The 17,423-nt window shown below is 42.6% G+C and overlaps 2 protein-coding genes and 1 long non-coding RNA gene across 6 annotated transcripts in view; 1 reads left to right on the top strand and 2 right to left on the bottom strand.

The window, feature by feature from the left end:
* Positions 1–10,415, bottom strand: part of LOC121895063 (proline-rich transmembrane protein 3) — a 16,381-nt gene extending 5,966 nt beyond the window's left edge. The window contains exons 1-3 of one of the 4 annotated variants that reach the window (XM_042407890.1): positions 10,019–10,415; positions 1,299–2,219; positions 875–1,192 (exon numbers count right to left, since the gene is read on the bottom strand). In XM_042407890.1, coding sequence (XP_042263824.1) covers positions 875–1,192; positions 1,299–2,148 — 1,168 coding nt within the window. In that variant the 5' untranslated portion in view covers positions 2,149–2,219; positions 10,019–10,415. The other 3 variants (XM_042407889.1, XM_042407892.1, XM_042407891.1) reach the window with 3 other exon arrangements.
* Positions 9,749–15,018, top strand: LOC121895069. Its single transcript, XR_006095668.1, has 3 exons — positions 9,749–9,837; positions 10,989–11,112; positions 14,935–15,018. It is a non-coding gene; the product is annotated as an uncharacterized LOC121895069 (long non-coding RNA).
* On the bottom strand, positions 14,498–17,423 carry ogg1 (8-oxoguanine DNA glycosylase). Its single transcript, XM_042407895.1, has 7 exons — positions 16,986–17,423; positions 16,489–16,859; positions 16,211–16,390; positions 15,498–15,676; positions 15,233–15,380; positions 15,078–15,127; positions 14,498–14,988 (listed from the first exon to the last, which is right to left on the bottom strand). Exons 1-7 carry the CDS (start codon positions 17,093–17,095, stop codon positions 14,770–14,772), a joined length of 1,257 nt encoding a protein of 418 aa, XP_042263829.1. The 5' UTR covers positions 17,096–17,423; the 3' UTR covers positions 14,498–14,769.

The raw sequence follows: 17,423 nt of genomic DNA, 5'->3' as shown, positions 1-17,423 counted from the left end.
TTTTTTCTTTTTCTTACAGGAGCAGACACATTCCAGATGTGCCGATCACATTTCGCAGCTGGATATGGTTAAACTTACCCCTACCCTTGAGTTTTTTTCTTAAACACACACGCTGCTTACATATGTCCACATGTGGCAGTGAACTAAAAAAGAAATATCCTGTTCCATCGCATAGGAAATACAGTTATGTTTATGACCCAGATATACTGTAAATGTGGGCAGATATGTACGTACATGGATGCAGGCAGTTAATCCTTTCAATGACCTGCTAAGGAGCCCACTTGAATGTTTTAAACGTGCTCATGGGGCAGGAGAACCTGAATTTTAAAAGTTATTAAGATGTTGTTCTCAAGGTATCTAAGAGGCCGGCTCATGTGCCCCATGTGTCATGCTTTCCCCTTTTCCATCGACTTTTCCTCAGTTCCCCTCCCTTCATCCCTTTCTCTCTGCATCTGGTTTTCATTACCATCCCCACTCCCTGCATTTCTACGCCTGTACCTTTCTTCCACTACACTTTCACCCAACCCTGTCTCCTCTCTCATCTGTATTCCCAGCAGTCTCTTTTTCAGGTCTGACTTTCCTCTCGTCTATATCTTTGCCTGGCTGTGATTTCTACCTGCCCCCCCTCCCTCTCTTCAAACCTCCCTCTCACCTCCTACTCATACTTTCTTCCCTTGCTGTGTCTACCCCACATAACTAACACCCCACTTTCCATGGAAAAGTGTCTCTGCTTTTTCCCTCCTTTGAAGCCTTTTCCAGATCTTTCCAGTAACAAAAAAGTCCCAGCTGCACAAATAATTCCATTTTCAATCTAAAACTAGTCAATCCAGCTGTTTCTTAAACAACCACAAAGCGCAAGACCTTCTTCTCTTACCTGTCCGGGCTGTCGCGTTAGCTGAGCTTCTACCCAGTAGTGCTGTTTTGTTGGGTTGATTTGTTGTTTTGGGTGATGGTTTCACTGCCTCCTGTGTAGTAGTGAGCACACTTGCTGTAACTGTGGTCGTCACTTGGTGTGTCACCGTGTTTAATTGTGAACTGTTTTGGTTTTGACCAGTAACTGGCTGTCCTGCAGTCTGTGGCTGTTTCTCAGTGGAGCCAGCAGTGGTGGTCGTGGTTTGGGGTAATGTCACAGCAGCAGAGTCCTGCTTTGGAGCAACTCTGTTGATGGATGGAGTATTCGCTGTCAATTCACCTAAAGATTGGTGGAAAAGACACATTTGTGACATTATGCAAAGGTTTTGACCTCAACAGCACCTTAGCATCATGAAGCTGTCATTCTAACATATTTGTTTTCTCACCTGTTAATACTGAAGTCCGAGGTGTCGCCTGTGTTACCACAGGGGACAGCGTGGCTCTTGTCTCAGTCTGTGGTGTCGTAGAGACTCTGCCGGCTGTTGTCAGCGGTAACAGTTGGGGCTTCACAGTCGAAATGTCCGTTTTTGGTGTCTTTACATCAGACATTTCAAATGATAAACCTTCAGATATCGCAGTCTGTGCCTGCGGTCGATACTGTGCCATTTCATCACCGACAGTTGGCAGAGGAGCAGGTGATTCCTTCACAAGTATCACTGCTGGAGTACTACTTGATCCCAACCACTGCAAATCATCATCCTCTGTCCCTTCGACTGATCCCTCCTCTAGATTGCCTACTGTCACTGGCTTATCACCTGCAGGTTCAGCAACAGCAGCGGAGGGTAAAGTTGGCAGAGGTGGAGTTGAGCCTTTTATTGTAGCATCTCCCCTTGCAAGAGCCCTGCTGAGTGCTAGACTAGCTGTGTCAGTCCTGGGCCTGGAGGATGTTGGTTGAGTTAGTGGCCCACTGCTGAGATTCTGCATAGAAAGGGCTGATATAGAAGAAGGAGTGGACTGTGCAGTAGGACGGGTCACTCTTTGCACCTGCTGCACTGCATTCGTAGTCGTCAGCCTATCCTGGATTGTAATTCTGATAGGCACATCACTGCGTCCTCTGGGAGGCAAAGAGGGCCAGAATCGAACAGTCTGCTTAGTTGGTTGAGGTGAGGAATTAATAGGTAGCTCCAGAGGAGTGAAGGAGGAGGAGGAGGAGGAGGAGTCAATGATGACTTGGGCATCTGAAGGATAGAGGAAGGAGAGGAGGAGGCTTAAGAAAAGGAGGGATATGGGAGCCATGGTCTGCCTCTGAGTGGTGAGCAGTGCCTGGTGCCTCTGTCGGTATGTTACACCATCCTTCAACTGTGCTTCTGTTGACAGAGAAAAACAGGGATTGTGTGAATTTCATAAAATAAAACACTACAAATCACAGACATATAAAGTATTGTGGAAATTTAAACATTTTGATATCACACGGTGCAAATTGATCCCAATCTTATCTATTTAACAGTAATGATCATTGTTTGGTGCCTCACTGTTAAAGAATATTACTTAATGGAATAATCTAAGTAGTTAAAAATTGAGGAGTGCATATTGCAGACTTGTTATGCTGATTCAGAGGTCAATGAAACTCCCATGTAGTTTTAGCAGCATGTCACCAGCAGGCGCACAGGGTGTGGTAAGGTGTACGGTTTCAGAATATATGGCCCATATGCTGACACACATACACACACACACACACACACACACACACATCAACAAAGGTGAGTTTTCAGCTTGTAAGTTATATAACAAGTTGCACCATCAAAACTTCAAGCCAAAACCCTAAAGGTGTCACAGATGGTTTCATTCAATGGCAGATGGATAGATTTTTCCTTATTATCTCTGCCATAAAATGTTCTTTGGATGACTATCAGTTTCTTTCTCCTCTTCAGTTCTTTGTTCCAAGCGGCAGGACTTGACTCCCTTTTTCTGTGAGTTGTTTAAGTCATGTATGCCAGGAGCTGACAGCTGTAACGCCGAGTGTGGTGAAGCTCAGAGAGCCCAGTGACACCGAGAACCCCCCCGGCCCTCGAGAATTACACAATCCAACGAGTCATCTAGCTAAACAGCTGCCAGTCGCATCGCCTAAACATGCATATCACTCCAATCACAAACACCCATTTTCTTTTACTGTTTCAGCCTACAACTTACATAAACCTCTCTTGCTCACACCAGCCTCTCTACCTATGACTCACAGTGGGAGATACCCTCTGGGAATAGAGTCAGGCTCATACTGAAACTTCAGCCTGAAACATTGGGGGAAAAAGCACAGAAAATAGAAATCAGTGCCTGTGGAAGAATTCATTGTACTGCTTATGACTCACCTAGGCCCCATTCACAGCCGAGAAGTAACTGCAGCTGCCGCCATGGTTGACGTGTGCATTTCATGCTCATGAACACATACGATTGAGTAATCTATATGAGTATTTGGAAAAAATGTGTTGTATATGTGCACACACAAGGGGGTCAGTCACCAAGCAGGAAGTCACAGAGCATTCTATAGGTATGTGGGAAAATATAGGCTACTATCCAGATTGCCTTGTGTTCACCCATGATTTCTTTTCCAGTTTATTAAGTATTGGGAGTGTTTTACAAGAGCAGCTGGACAGAAAAACTGTCCATATGTACAGCAACATAAGTGGTACTATATCTCAATCTCGACCCTCTCACAGTAGCCTCAATGTTTATTTTCCTTCCTGTCTCAGCCACCTTTTCTGCTCTGTCTAGCCAGCTGTTGACCAATCCAACCTCTGATTAATGCCTGTTTTCCCCCTTTTTTTCTTTTCCTCTTGTCCCCCATTTAACTGTTGTTATCTCAACCCACTCATACAACATGCTCCTGGGCGAGGGTTGAAAAAGGGGGCCTTGAAGATAGAGAGATAAGCAGGAACAGAGGAGGTAGAAGTAAGAATGTGGAGATAAGACAGAGGAGTAATATCACCGAAAGGATAGGAGAAGCAGTGATGGAAAAGCGGAGAAGGTGGAGGAGGCTTGGTGATGTAATGAAGCTGACAGCGAAGAGTATGGCTAAAGGGGTGGGGGGGGGGGGTTGAAGGGATCGTGACAAAATTAAGACTGAGAGAAGTGGTGAAGGCTGTAAATTTAGAGGATGTAGAGGAGATGGGGTTGCTAGTTGATATAAGCTGACAGGCACTAAGAAGCAGAATATTTGAGGAAAAAAAAGAAGAGTCACGAGGAAACTATGTTTCAGGACTAACAGGTTTTATTATGGTCCAAATGCAGATATGGCATTCTGTCCAGGAAGCCGAGCGGAGAAACTGAGCCTTTTTCACCTTTCCACTGAGGTTAACTAGCAGGTGTGTAATCACTGGCAGCCAAGGATAAACAACCTCACTATTGAGAAATGGCTTTTAATAAACATGCCGCTATCTTCATCCAAAGTAATCCAGCATGAGTCAGCCTGTGTGTTTATGTGTGTATGTGTATAAAGGTAGGTAGAGATTAATGATTCTCCAAAGGCATCTGGCCAAATAAGCTTCAGTGAGTGGCGAGAAACACTCTGCCGCTGTATTTGAAATGCTGTCAACATTAATCTCATCTACACACATCAGTCATAAGGCGCACACACATACGGTTCCCCAAAATATTTTTCTCCACTGGATTTAGACCGTTTGAGTTTCCATTGAACTAATACAAATGGAGCAAATTTAGGAAGACTGGCCGCTTCTCTAAGCAGTTTGAATTACAGGCCAGGAAAAGGCGACCATGTGTGTCGTTGGATTTCATTTCCAACCAAACACTACAAAGACCAGATCAGTGTAATCACCTAATTTGGTGTTTGGCTACATCCTCTCAGCCCTCCACGCCACATCTTTGTGTACTGCCTCCCTCAACAGTGAGTAAAATACAGAAACACACACTCACACACTCTGTGGCTGTCCAGGGGGAGAAAGAAGAAGGGTGCACAGTCAGTCAGAGTATTTTTATCATGTTCAGCCCCCCCAGGGGCCAAGGGACACATCACTCTGTATTTCATTTGCACTGGGTTGGGCATGTTGTGTAGATGTCGTCACTCTCTCTTGCACAATACGTCCTCTATTCAAGGCAGGAAATGCCCACGGATAATATTGAATAGTACAGCAGCGAGCAGCAATCTGAAGATTACTATAAACTCCTTCCCCACAGTATAGACCTGCTGGTTATACAATCACATTACTCAGTACTACAGCAGCTGCTACTAATCAGTTAATCATTGCAGTAGTGATGTCATGTCTACACTAATGTATTAATATAACTAGCTGATGTTCCTACATAAGGAACCAAGCAGAGGGGGTGGGGTGTGTGCAGTGAAGTTTTTGGAGAATCTCCCTCTTTCTTGCAAATGTTCACTCTCTCCTCTGCCAGATTCCAGTCTGGCAGTGCAAAATTTCCATTAATTTGAGTGAATATTTCCAGCAGCAGATATAAGTCTGTTTGCGGACAGAAGGCCCTGTGTCTTTTAAACAAAGGCCGGTCTAATGTACACTTGTCTCCATCAGGGCTGGGTGTCAAACCAAAATACTTTTTTTGTTATCAACCAAACTGTATCTGTGGCATCATTGAAAACTGTCAAGTGCTGAAATCTGGCAACGAATGTTTGGTTAAATTGTTAATCTCGTATTCTTTTACAAGTTTGTTCCTTATTCAAATCACCATTTTACCAGTTTTACACTTTATTTTGTCTACGCAAAGTTCTTATGCAACTTTTACTCATTAAAATTTACGACATGAGCTTCTATTGTTAAATGAAGTAAAGGGTTTTGTAGGAAAACAAATTCTTTTGGTACTTATTTGTTACAGAAACTCCTATTGTATCTGCAACAAGAGTCTACAGCCACATCAGCAGCTCTGTAAGGCTAAATGCTAAAGTCAGGACACTAACATGCTCACAGTGACAATGCTAAAATGCTGATTTTTAGCTAGCAGGTATAATGTTTACCATGTTAACCATATTTAATGTGTTAACATGTTAATATTTGCTATTCTGCACTAAACACAAAGTGCAGCTGAGGCTGATGGGAATGTCATTAGCTCTGCAGGTATCACCAAAGTTATTACAATTCATACTGAGGGGAACATGATTGTATCTACCAAATTTAATGTCAATCCATTTAATAGTTATTGAGACATTTCACTCAAAATGGCAAATGTCAAGCTCTGGGGAAAAAGTCAGGGGATCGCTAGAGTCATTAGGATTCACTGTTTGGGCACCATGAATGTAGAGCTGCAACAATTAGTTGATTAATCAATTAACTGATCAACAGAAAATGAGTCAGCAACTATTTTGATGATCAAATATTGTTTTAGTCATTTTTTAAGGAAATATACCTAAAATTTGCTGATTGCAGCTTTTCGAATGTGAGAATTTGAAGCTTTTCTATGTCATACATGACAGTAAATTGAATATGTTGAATATTTTGGCCTGCTGATAAGATGAAACAAGACATTTGAGTTCTTCACCATGAGCTCTATAAAACTATAACAGGCATTTTTCACTATTTTATGACATTTTATTAATAGATTGATAATAAAAAATAATCATTAGTTGCAGTTCTACGTGAATGCCTGTACAAATTTTGATGGCAATCTTGTTCTTGAGATATGTCAGTCTTAGCTAAAAATTAAAAACATTACGCCGGTCTAGTCTGCAGCAATATGTGTGAATTTTTGTGGACACATGCTCGTGTTGTGTGTGTCAGAGCTTATAAGGCTGTGTCTTTAACTGAGTACCCACTACCTAGTTAATTGACTCTAAGTAGTATCCAATGTCAAGGTGTCTGTCAAATGAATAGGATTAGAAGTCACGACCAGAGAGGCGCTTAGCTGGTTAACGGAAGATGGGGAAGAATATGAGTAAAGCAGAGGGAAATAAAAAGACACAAAACCCAAGATTCTGATTACAAGGCAGAAAAAAAATATGAACAAAAGTACAGTTTCTGCAGTGACAGCAGAGATGGAGAGACGCCGAGAGCAAAGACAGGGAGAAAAAGAAAGAGACTGGAATAAACCAGCAGAGAGCTGTGAGCAACGGTTCCCCAGTCCAACAGAGCAGTTAAATATTACTGCTCACCCATCAGCTTGCCATACAGATGTATAACTTGTTTGTACTGTGCTATGTAGGGGGAGAGGTGAGACTGTGAAGCAGTGTATGTGAATATGTGTGTACGTGAGACAGAAAGAAGGGGGAAAATGGGAGAGGGAGTATGTGTGGTTATGTTGGTATGCGGGTGGTGGGGGGGGGGGGTCGCTGGTTTGACCGTTAAAAATTCCACACCTTGAAATAACATATGGATTGCAAACAGCTCCCACAATATTCTCTTGCTTGTTTTATTTATTTTATAGCTACCATATCAAAATAATCAACTCAAACAGGCAGCTAACAACTCAGTTTGAATTAAATTGATTAATACATCAGGAGATCTACAAGCTTCACATGCATTAACGACACTCCAGGATGTTATCCACGGGAGGTCAGCCAACTTGTAGACCTCTGCCTGAGACTAAAGCTGACCATTTAGCTCTTAAGACAAACCAAAGCCTGTTAAAGATGCCTCTGTCATGGTGCTCCACTGCCTGGGGGGGGGAGTGTCAAAACTTCAGCAGAGTAACCGACCACACAGAGAAGTCGTGCTATATGAAGAGAGGAGGCTCCGGAACCAATCACGGATGCTTTTGATCCCCAATTGAAGCGGATGTCCAGCTTAAAAGTGCAGAGCCCCACAACATCTTTGACTGATGTTCCGCCTTCACGCGAGCCGCAGATCAAAGGCTGAAGGTCAGCCTGAAAGGGTGAGGCGCTTTAAGTGTGCTGTGACTCAACCACACACACACACACACACACACACACACACACACACACACACACACACACACACACACACACACACACACACACAATCTCAACAGACACAGCCCTCTGCACACGAGGCTAGCTCACACATGCTACAAATATTGACATATGATGGTGACCATGGCAAGAAAAGTTTACCACAACATTTACACAGATTCAGTAATAATAATATAATATGGCCTGTCCAGATGTTCAAAAAAGGGCTCACACACATTCTCAGAAACACACCATGTGAGAGAGCAAGCCTGGTGACTGATTGAGACAGCTGCCAAACCATGTCAAGTCACCAAACACTTTCAGGAAAAGAGATTACAGGCATCACAAGTCATAAACTGTTTGCCTGCAACAGGGAGTTAACCACAGCTCCACTTCAACCCAGTACTCTCACATTGTTACAGCTGGATGCAATAAAAATAACGGCTGTGTTAAGTGGTGTGTTGTGTGGCAATTACTGAATTTGCAAACAGATTGTATAAAGCATTATCTTGTACATGTGTGTACTTATTTGGGGCATATTTACAACTTCTTAAAAATGTAATAATGCATTTACTAGACTACTTGGTCTACACATAGCCAAAAAGATCTTTAAAAAAAATATGTAAAAGAAAAAAAAACTTGGGGATAGATGATGTCTATTGCTTTGTGGGTTTGTACTTCATTGATATACTGATGTCTTGAATTATGGTTCATTTTCCACTGTTCTGACAGTTTAGGACTGTCTGTTCTGGCAAGCGTGTTGTGTCTGCTGGAAGGTATTATTTAAATATCCTGCCAGTTTAAAAGCCTCTGGCCCAAAATACGAGTGAATGATATTTTTTTCACAAGCAAAGCCATAAGTAAGTCATTTAAAGGCTACTCAATACTAAGGCATGTCTGCATTAAATAGCTTCTGTCCTGTTACACCCTTTTACTCTCTAAAAACCACATCACTTCTCCATGAAACCACTATCAAAGCAGGCAGTAAATCTTTTTTGAGGTGCTTTAGAAACGGATAGGGCCGTTTTGTCTTGTCAGTGGATCAGGGTGTGTTGTTTTTCTTTTGAATTCAAGTGGTCAGGCAGGGCTCTGCGTTACATCCAGCAGCACTTTGGAGCAGCTCTGGGCTCTGTGCGCTTTCATTGACAGGCGCACTGGCACGGTTTTGCCTCTGTTTGCCTTCTCCCTCCGCTGGATGCGTCCTAATGTATCCTGATGAGGAACAGGTGAATCCAGATCCTCAAAGTGCCGCAACCCTTGTGCCTGCATGCTGAGGTTAAGCAACCCTCTTAAATGTATTACCCTACTGTAAACAATAAACCACAACACGTTGCGCACCTGCTAGCAGTGGACAAATGGAGAAATAGTAACTTACTCCACTTGTTGCTGTTTCACTAAAGAGCACTCACTTATTTCCACTTTCTTGGCAGTCAAGCCTTTTCAATTTCCTGGGACATTTGGGACATTTTGGTTCGCTATTCAGTCTAATGAAACACGAGAAGCTGCTGGCTGAATCGCATTGCTTGTGGAGCGTGAAGTGGGCTATATAATGTGTCATAAACTGGGATTATTTATAAGCTTCCCAGTAACTTAGTTGGCTCATTATCAAACAACTGAAGCGAAAAGGCCTACTTTACTAAGAAAGCATGCGATAAAACTAAATTAACAACAGAGCCTACTGTACCGATATAACCCAGGTTAGGTCCTCCTTTATGGGCAACGTTACGCCCCGTAAACTGGCGGTTATACGTATCCATTCCGTAGTAACTGTTAGCTAACGGTAACGTTAAACAACGGTGCTAACGCTGAGTAACGTTAGCTACAATAACGTATAACGTCTCCACGTAAACTTTGCAGGACTATGTTAGTTTCTGAATAAAAAAAATCGCTTCAGTTTAATTCAATATGGTAGGATTTAGTTATGCTGTGTTTTAGCAGTTCGTCGAAGGCTGTTATTATCCGTTTATCACAAGCTAACGTTACTGTGTAACGTTACGTTACCATCCAAACGGCAGGAAGCCGACGTGATGGCTTCAACTGACACATTTCTCCATAAGTGCCGCTTTGTCCTGTGGACATTAACAACGTACACAGAGTGGTACACAGGAAACCACGTACAGGTAAATATGTGAAGGTAGGGCAAACCCTCAGTATGTTAAATTAACATTAATAGCGTGTGAACCTGGTGGTACAGCGGCGCAGGTAAAGGCAACGTTACGCATGAATCACTGCGCAAAGTAACGCCGCATAGCAGCCACTCCACAGATGTTATCGTTGTCCACCCGTTACCACCAAACATACCTGCAGGTCTGTGTGGCTCCTCTCCGATGGCGTCCTCTGCGGCAGGATAGCGATTAGGGCATACCGACGTGTTAGCAAAAGGAAAAGTGTAGTCCAGGTTCACCGTTTATTAGCTGCAGCATACAACTGAAGAGTAAACGGTCCTCTATCGACACACAGAGAGGCTGCGTTCAGCCTTGTAACGCTGCCAGCTCTCCAACCATGAGCTAAGGAGGAGATGTACGCCCCCCCCGACCGCTCCATCTCTCTCCACATCGCTCCCTCCCTCTCATTTTTTCTCTCTCACAAGCGGATAAACACGATTGCCTACCTACTAACCTACCGCCTGGCACGTCTGTTACGCAACAGCCCTGCACGTAGTTTCAGCCTGAGCACTGTATCGCTTCATCTACCTTTAGTAAGCAGCCTGTTTAGACAGTGCCCTCTGGCAATATGACGACACCGACATTGACATCATCACACAGCATTGTAAGTGCCACTATCCAGATTCTGGGGTTTTTTCCCTCAGATTATAGCTGATAATAAAGTGTCATGACGCACACCGGTTTGTTAAAGTGGCCAGGTGGTGTGAAAGGTGTGTCATGTGGATACAGGTAAGGATGCACCTGACATTTCTGGCAGAGTGGTGCAGCAGCAGCAGCAGCAGAGAGGACAATAAGCTGGGAACAAAGCTGTGCATGAAACTCTAGCTCCCTCTCCTCTCCTGCCCTCCAACCAGGGTTTGTAGAGAGGAACAAGCCAACCTGAGCCAAGATGATACAGTTTCCTCATGCTGCACCTTGGCTCTGTGCCTCCCTTTCATCCCCCCCACCTGATTGTCTCACTGTTACACAAACACAACATTCTAGTTTGGACATGCTGTTGAGGCTCCATTCTCTGCAGAAATGCAGATATAATCTCGGTTTACATGCAGGTGACCATCTCATTCTCTACTCATTATTTCTCTCTGTGTATTTGTCACTTTCATTAGATTGCCCGAGTCCTAAAATAACCTGTGCAGCTCAGAGGATTTTACTAATGCCATTACATTACTACTGAGCCAGCAGGAGGACACTGAGGGGTTTGGACATGAGGAGCGAGGACACTTCAGCATGGTAATCACATTATTGTACATGGATTATGACTAATATTGTAGAGGTAGGGGATGTGCAAAGGTATCAAACAAATAAAGAAGAATAAAGAATGCATGTTTATTGTATGTCAAGTTTTAGCAAGAGATGTCATGTAATTTAGATTAACACATGTAGGCATTTTGTGTGTTTTTGTGTGTGCCTCTTGTGCTACTCATCTCCTGGGTGCAGTGTTTATGTATTAATTTACTTTTATTTTTCTGCTATAACAAGATTACAGTAATCTGGTGTACCAGCGGGGGGTCTAACTCATCTGACATCCTCAATATATATTTAAAGGCGCTGATGAGTCTTTATTTTACCGCGAGGGGGAGCTTAGTGAACACTCCACAAGAGTTAAGAGATAAATGAGACATTGAGGTACTTTGGTGGTCCTGTGTTAATTAGCTGAATAAAATTGGAACTTTGTTCCATAATTAATGCCTGGATATGAGGCGATTTTGTCCTTTTGTCCCACTTTCTAAATTGACTTTATTTCAGATAAGCTCTTCATACACAAAAGTGCCTCAAAGACACAGTTTTGTCAACACAGTCAGCCGGTAACTGTATTTAATGACACAGTCCAGCTCGTCAGGGAGTGTGTGTAGAATTTTACACTTGATTTTTCTCCATACGGGTACCAATTTTATCATTTTCAATTAAATAATTCAAATTTTCCTTATAAATGCGTATAAAATAACCTGGACTACTGTATGTTTACATGTCCTACTTATCTTAAATAAAACAGGTCAACCCTGTAGCTGACACGTATATCACATTATATCACAGCTCTTCGTATAGGGAATTTTTAGCAGGCCTTTAAATAAAGTGAGAGGGGCGCAGTATTTCAAGCTCACTAAATGAACAAATTCTTAAAAAGGAGGGAGTTAGCTGCACTGACACTGACACACACCAAACCCATGGTCCTCCTGGTCTCCCACACCCATATATACTATGGATAGTGTTACTATACCATCTTTGTCCAGGAATGTGGGGAAATACATTCCACTTAGTCATTTGGATTGATCCTGGTAGGGGCTCTGAAATTCAACACTGGAGCAGACGGAACTGTTTCTTTCCCCCAATCTATACGGCATTGAACCTTAATCACTGCCAGCCAAGCAGGGGATCCTATCAGATGGTAGAACGTATTAATTATCCCCACAAAATAAGCCCCTTTCATTAAGAACAGCCAAGACCTTCATATGCTAACATCCATTTGCACATATTATGAGTCAGGAAAGTTTGAGATCTGAAAATATCTCTGCCAACTCTCTCTCTCCATGGCTTTTCCCCCTCACCCTATAGCTGTCTAGACACCAAAGAATAATCTCCCCAATACTGGGCCTCAAAGACAGACTTCCATGTGGGGACTGCCTTCCCTTGTCTCTCGGGCTCCCCAACGGCCGCCTACAGTAGCATTGGGTTTCACCACATCTAAAGTGAAACAACACAATCTCTATATTTTATCCATCTTAGGTATTGTATCATATACTGTTATATAATACATCTGTTACTACTCAGGAATAATAACATCCATCATTTTTAGTAGCAGAGAGAGGAGGGTTAATGTACATTGATCATTTTTGGGCTCACAGGGGGGAGAAACCTGCGCAGGCCTGCATATGAAAAAAAGGATCAAAACATTTAAAAATACTGTAACCTTTGATGTAAAGTGCAATATGATTATACTGTAAAATAATACAAATTTTTGATACTGATACACCATTTATATTGTGATGCTATTGCTTTGATATCTCTGGTTGTTTGTATTGACCACAATTTTGCAAATCAGTGCTTGCTTTATGGCAACATATTAGATTTTTACATGATTTCTGCATCGGTGTGATGGTGTGCCTTGATTTTCCAGGTATTTAATTATTTGGATTAGTCAAAAAAACAACATTCCCACTTTGTCCATAAACAGTTTTGGCCATTTCCAGAAAATGTCCAATGTACAGTATAATGACGTCTATATAAAATCACATCTCTGTAAAATGTCCTAAAATTAACCGTTAAATACCAGCAAATTACTTTTCCAGTAAATTAGTATAAAAAAAGGGCCTGGAAAAATAAAGTGTTATCAAACCATCATCCAGAGGCAAACAAATTCAATCATGATGCTGCACATCTGGAAGTAAACGGAAATGTCTCCTATTTGCTGGCACTACAAATGTGGCGCCCCCTGGTGCCTGTAGGAAATAATAAAGCCCTCTTAGAGAAAGTAGGTGCGTAGAGAGATGTCCTTTCGACTGAACAGTTCCAGAGGGCATAGCACAAGCTGAGACCCATCTCTTGCATAATGCACAGGCCACTGTTGTGTCGTTAGTCTTTGCGTGTACAACTTGCGTGTGCACATGGCTTTTCCTTTAAAACTCATGTCCCCACCTCCAGCACACTTTCACCTATCCCTCTCTTTTTGTTTCGTTTCTCCTGTTCTCTCGGCTCTATTTTTACTGCTGCTTTTCTTCTTCACCCTGACTGTGCCCTAGAGCTGGGCCCCAGCTTCTGTCCAGCTCAACCAGAGTGGGGATGAAAGCTGACTCACATATTCGTTAACACGCATGGCTGCACACACTTCCACAAATAAACAACATCTATAGATGTAAGACATGCATATGCAGACCCCCACACAGACGCAACAAGGCTGTGCACCTGCTCACTTAAGCCTACATGAAAATATGTCTTTCAAATTAGGTCAAGAAGCTGTTACCACATTTTAGAATAATTTTTTCCATATATTTTAAACAAACTAATATCTTGCTCTGTCACTGTTGTAAAGGGACAGTAAGAGGCAAAACACTCCAAAAGACATGTCCATGATGTCACCAGAGACTGTCACACTAGCCCCGAGCAGTGACAGCAGATAACTGCAATCCCTGCTATAAAAAGACCAGCTGACACAGTCAACTAATGCCTATAGATAAACATACAGACATCATGGCATTTCACAACCACCCAGCCAAGCCACTTTTTTATGATCCAACAGACAGACACACCATTTCGATGTAGGGAATGCACTGAAGAAACACAACACACCATTTTGGTGTCCTATGACCTTTTCAGACATGCATACAAATGCCATGACGTATTGGTATGCAGTGTAACAGAAACCCAGGGGGCCTGACATAAAGTATTCACGCAACAAATAGTGCAATTTGTTCTCAAATTTAAAAAAAGAAGGATGGCTAAAGCAAATGACCCACTATGTGATATTAGCTTGCAGGGCAATAGCTTCCAATGCATGCTGCCACCTAGAGGCCACTTATGGCAACAATAAACCCAACTGAGAGCAACCATGACAGAGATGGTTTTAGTGAGATTGAAGGTGCCTCTATTAATAAATGAGCTACTATGGACTAAACAAAAATAGTGAATAAGCTGTTTTCTATTTATTATAAAAATCACCAGTGTGCTGGCATTTGAAGTAGGGAAAGTAGACATAGGAGAGGTTACAGTAAACAACACAAACATATGTACAATAACCTGAGAATTTTTTTTTACAATGATCAGTTTTATACCATGTTCCTAGCAAATGAATCCTTTATCTATTTCATTTTCAAACATGAAGCCGAGTTAAAAAAAAGTGTGTGGAAAATGTCTGGTGCTGATGTGAATCCTGATGTAAGAGGCTTGTTTACCTCACACCACCTTCTCATCCTTAACAGACTTCTTTGCTCTCTTGTGACACACTGGCTTGGTTTTCCTGTTTTTCACAGTTCCATTTTCTTCCGTCTTTATTTTTGTTTTCTTACATGCTACCATCCTCTCTTCTTCACTGTCTTCCTCTTTCTTTGGCTTCTTCAGATGCAGCGTTTCTTTCAGCTTTTGGAACTTCTTGAGGTCAGCACAGAACAACACCTAAAGCAGGGAAAGACAATCTGTGGTTATTGTGGGCAGAGTGCAAACAGACAGAAACTCATCGACTGATACTGAAAGATGACACTCACCGACTGCGCCCAACCAGCATAAGGACCCCACAGCTTTCTGAAAAAATCCCCTGTGTAGAAATATAACATTTGGCATTGTCTTAACAATTAAAGATAATCATTATTCATTGTTTACAGCCAGTGTAACACTACCAATGAGGTGCATCAATACTAACCAATATCTTTGTGAAGTTTATCTGTGATGGTTTTCTGTCCGTTGCCAGCAGCATATTTGTAGTCACGCTTTGCAATCTGCCACACATGTGTGTCGATGGGCACGGCCTCTGACTTATCCAGGGACATCAGACATACACAGTCTGCCACCTACAGGACACCACAAAGCCTTAACTACATATTACTGTTATAAGTGCACTCCCTATGTTCTCTACCCATAAATACAAATAAACTATATGAGGCTAACAGGTTCTGTTCCTGCTGTACCTTGGTGCCCACACCAGGGAGAGTACGGAGAGCATCACGGGCCTGCAGATACGGGACACCTCGTAGACCTTCAAGCCACTGGAGCCCATGGGTGTCCAGAATCTGTTTAGCACTCTGCTGCAGGAACCGAGCCCTGTATCCAAAACCAAGTTCCCGGAGACAGGCCTCTACGCTGCTGTCTGCCAATTACAATGTAGAAAACAACACAATTATGATCACTGTGTTCAGTACAAACATACTTTTTTTATTGGAAAGATTCCAGTAAGTAGCCCCACAAGTTCTCTTATTGAAGTAGATATACTGCTACATGAAATATTTAGGCACTTGAAGAAAGAAATAAACAAAAGAAACAATGTAATAAAATATTTGTTTTATAACCCGGAAGTTTTTATACCACTCAGTTCAACCTAAGTACTGATCTTATTATTATACTCTCATATATCAGAGGCTGAAATCAAATGAAGGTGGTAGTAAAAACTATATGTCTCATGTGAAATGTGGTTATGTACCACTGAAAATATAGTGTCTGCTGTTTGGCAAGAATTTCTGCCACTGAACCACTAGCAAAGCACTACAGCAAAACATATGGAGCAAAAAATATTTGTGAGCATCCAAGAGACCCAGGGCCCTGCCAGATTTGTAAACCCTGCACAGGTGATAGTATTTCAAGATTATAAATAGTGGTGTAGGTCTGTGGGGAATGTATGTAGCACCTGCAAGCGCAGACAGGGAAGGAAAGTTGTAGTAAGAGGTTTGATCCAGCTGGCACAGTGGGGCGCCCAGAGCCTGACACAGCCGCTCTACCATGCCCTGGATACGAGAGATGTGGTTGTTGGAGGTGCAAATGAAGGAAAACAGGCATTCAGTGGGGTCCTGGCGTAGCATTCGCACACCTGGGGAAAGAAAACAGTGTATTAAAGACACATTTGGTGAAACAAATATCATCTCAGTCATTACTTACTGTGTAACACACACACACACAAACACTGACCAGTGAAGATGTCCGCAATATGCCTGAAGTGGGGGTCTGCTGCTCCCCACTCCCTGTACAGATCCCCCAGCTTCACGTTCAGCTGGAAGTAATCTCTCAGCATCTCTTCTTCCTCTTCAGTGTCGTGCTGTGGGGTCACAGCCACTGGCTCCTCTTCTTCCTTCTTCAGAGCCCCTTTAAATCTCATCTCTGACTTGATTTCCTCCTGGAGAGTAGCACCAGCTCTCCTCTTCCTGTCACTTAGACTTCCCTCCTCCTGCTTGTCCTGGTTTTTGTAAACGTGGTACCACAAAGTGTCATCTGTCTGGGTCAGAGTCCACACTCGTCCTCCCATCACTCCGGTCCAGTGGCCTTCTGCAGTCTCCCTCCAGCTGTGGGTTGAGATATGTGTGAATGCAAAGACACAAGAGGATGATCTAAACTGTGTCGGGTCTGCCCTGCAAGTCTCCTGTTGATTATGATGCTGACAGGCTACACGTGAACCTTAACCAACTTACCGGAAAGATTGTCCACAGGCTAGAGTAAGATCCAGACGCAGCTCTGACTTTGCACAGGCCAGACATCTCCACATATTTGCACCCAATGACAGCACCGCATGTTTGGCCATAACTGCTTCGATGCCACCTTGTTAATTATAGTAATTGGATATTAAAAACGTATATATAAGTCAGTATATTAACTTACGGTATCATAAAACACATCGTAGTGCAATCCAGTGTGTGTGGCACATCCCTAAACATTAGTGTAGAGTGATTTTACGGGGAGACACAACTCCATTGTACAATTCATGTTTACACCAGCCGGTGTAACAGAAAATAACTTTCGCAGAGTTGTTTTGCTATAGCGTCGATTATGATGGACAAAAAAGACCTTACACTGCGTAGAAAAGCTGCACATATAAAAGCAGAAATGTGCAAAGTTGAATGTGTTTCTAA

The sequence above is a fragment of the Thunnus maccoyii genome, chromosome 4 (assembly GCF_910596095.1).
Source record: "Thunnus maccoyii chromosome 4, fThuMac1.1, whole genome shotgun sequence".
Lineage (NCBI taxonomy): Eukaryota > Metazoa > Chordata > Actinopteri > Scombriformes > Scombridae > Thunnus > Thunnus maccoyii.
Note: the sequence above shows the minus strand (reverse complement) of the source record. Positions and strands in the feature narration are given on the sequence as shown.

What these genes read in the sequence shown, in the direction of transcription:
- ogg1 (XM_042407895.1), bottom strand. Translation starts at nt 17,095, where the DNA reads ATGGCCAAACATGCGGTGCTGTCATTGGGTGCAAATATGTGGAGATGT. An exon ending in TAAACTTCACAAAGATATTG is followed by an intron (nt 15,128 to 15,232) that starts GTTAGTATTGAT and finishes ATTTCTACACAG; the next exon opens with GGGATTTTTTCAGAAAGCTG. An exon ending in ATGCTGGTTGGGCGCAGTCG is followed by an intron (nt 14,989 to 15,077) that starts GTGAGTGTCATC and finishes TCCCTGCTTTAG; the next exon opens with GTGTTGTTCTGTGCTGACCT.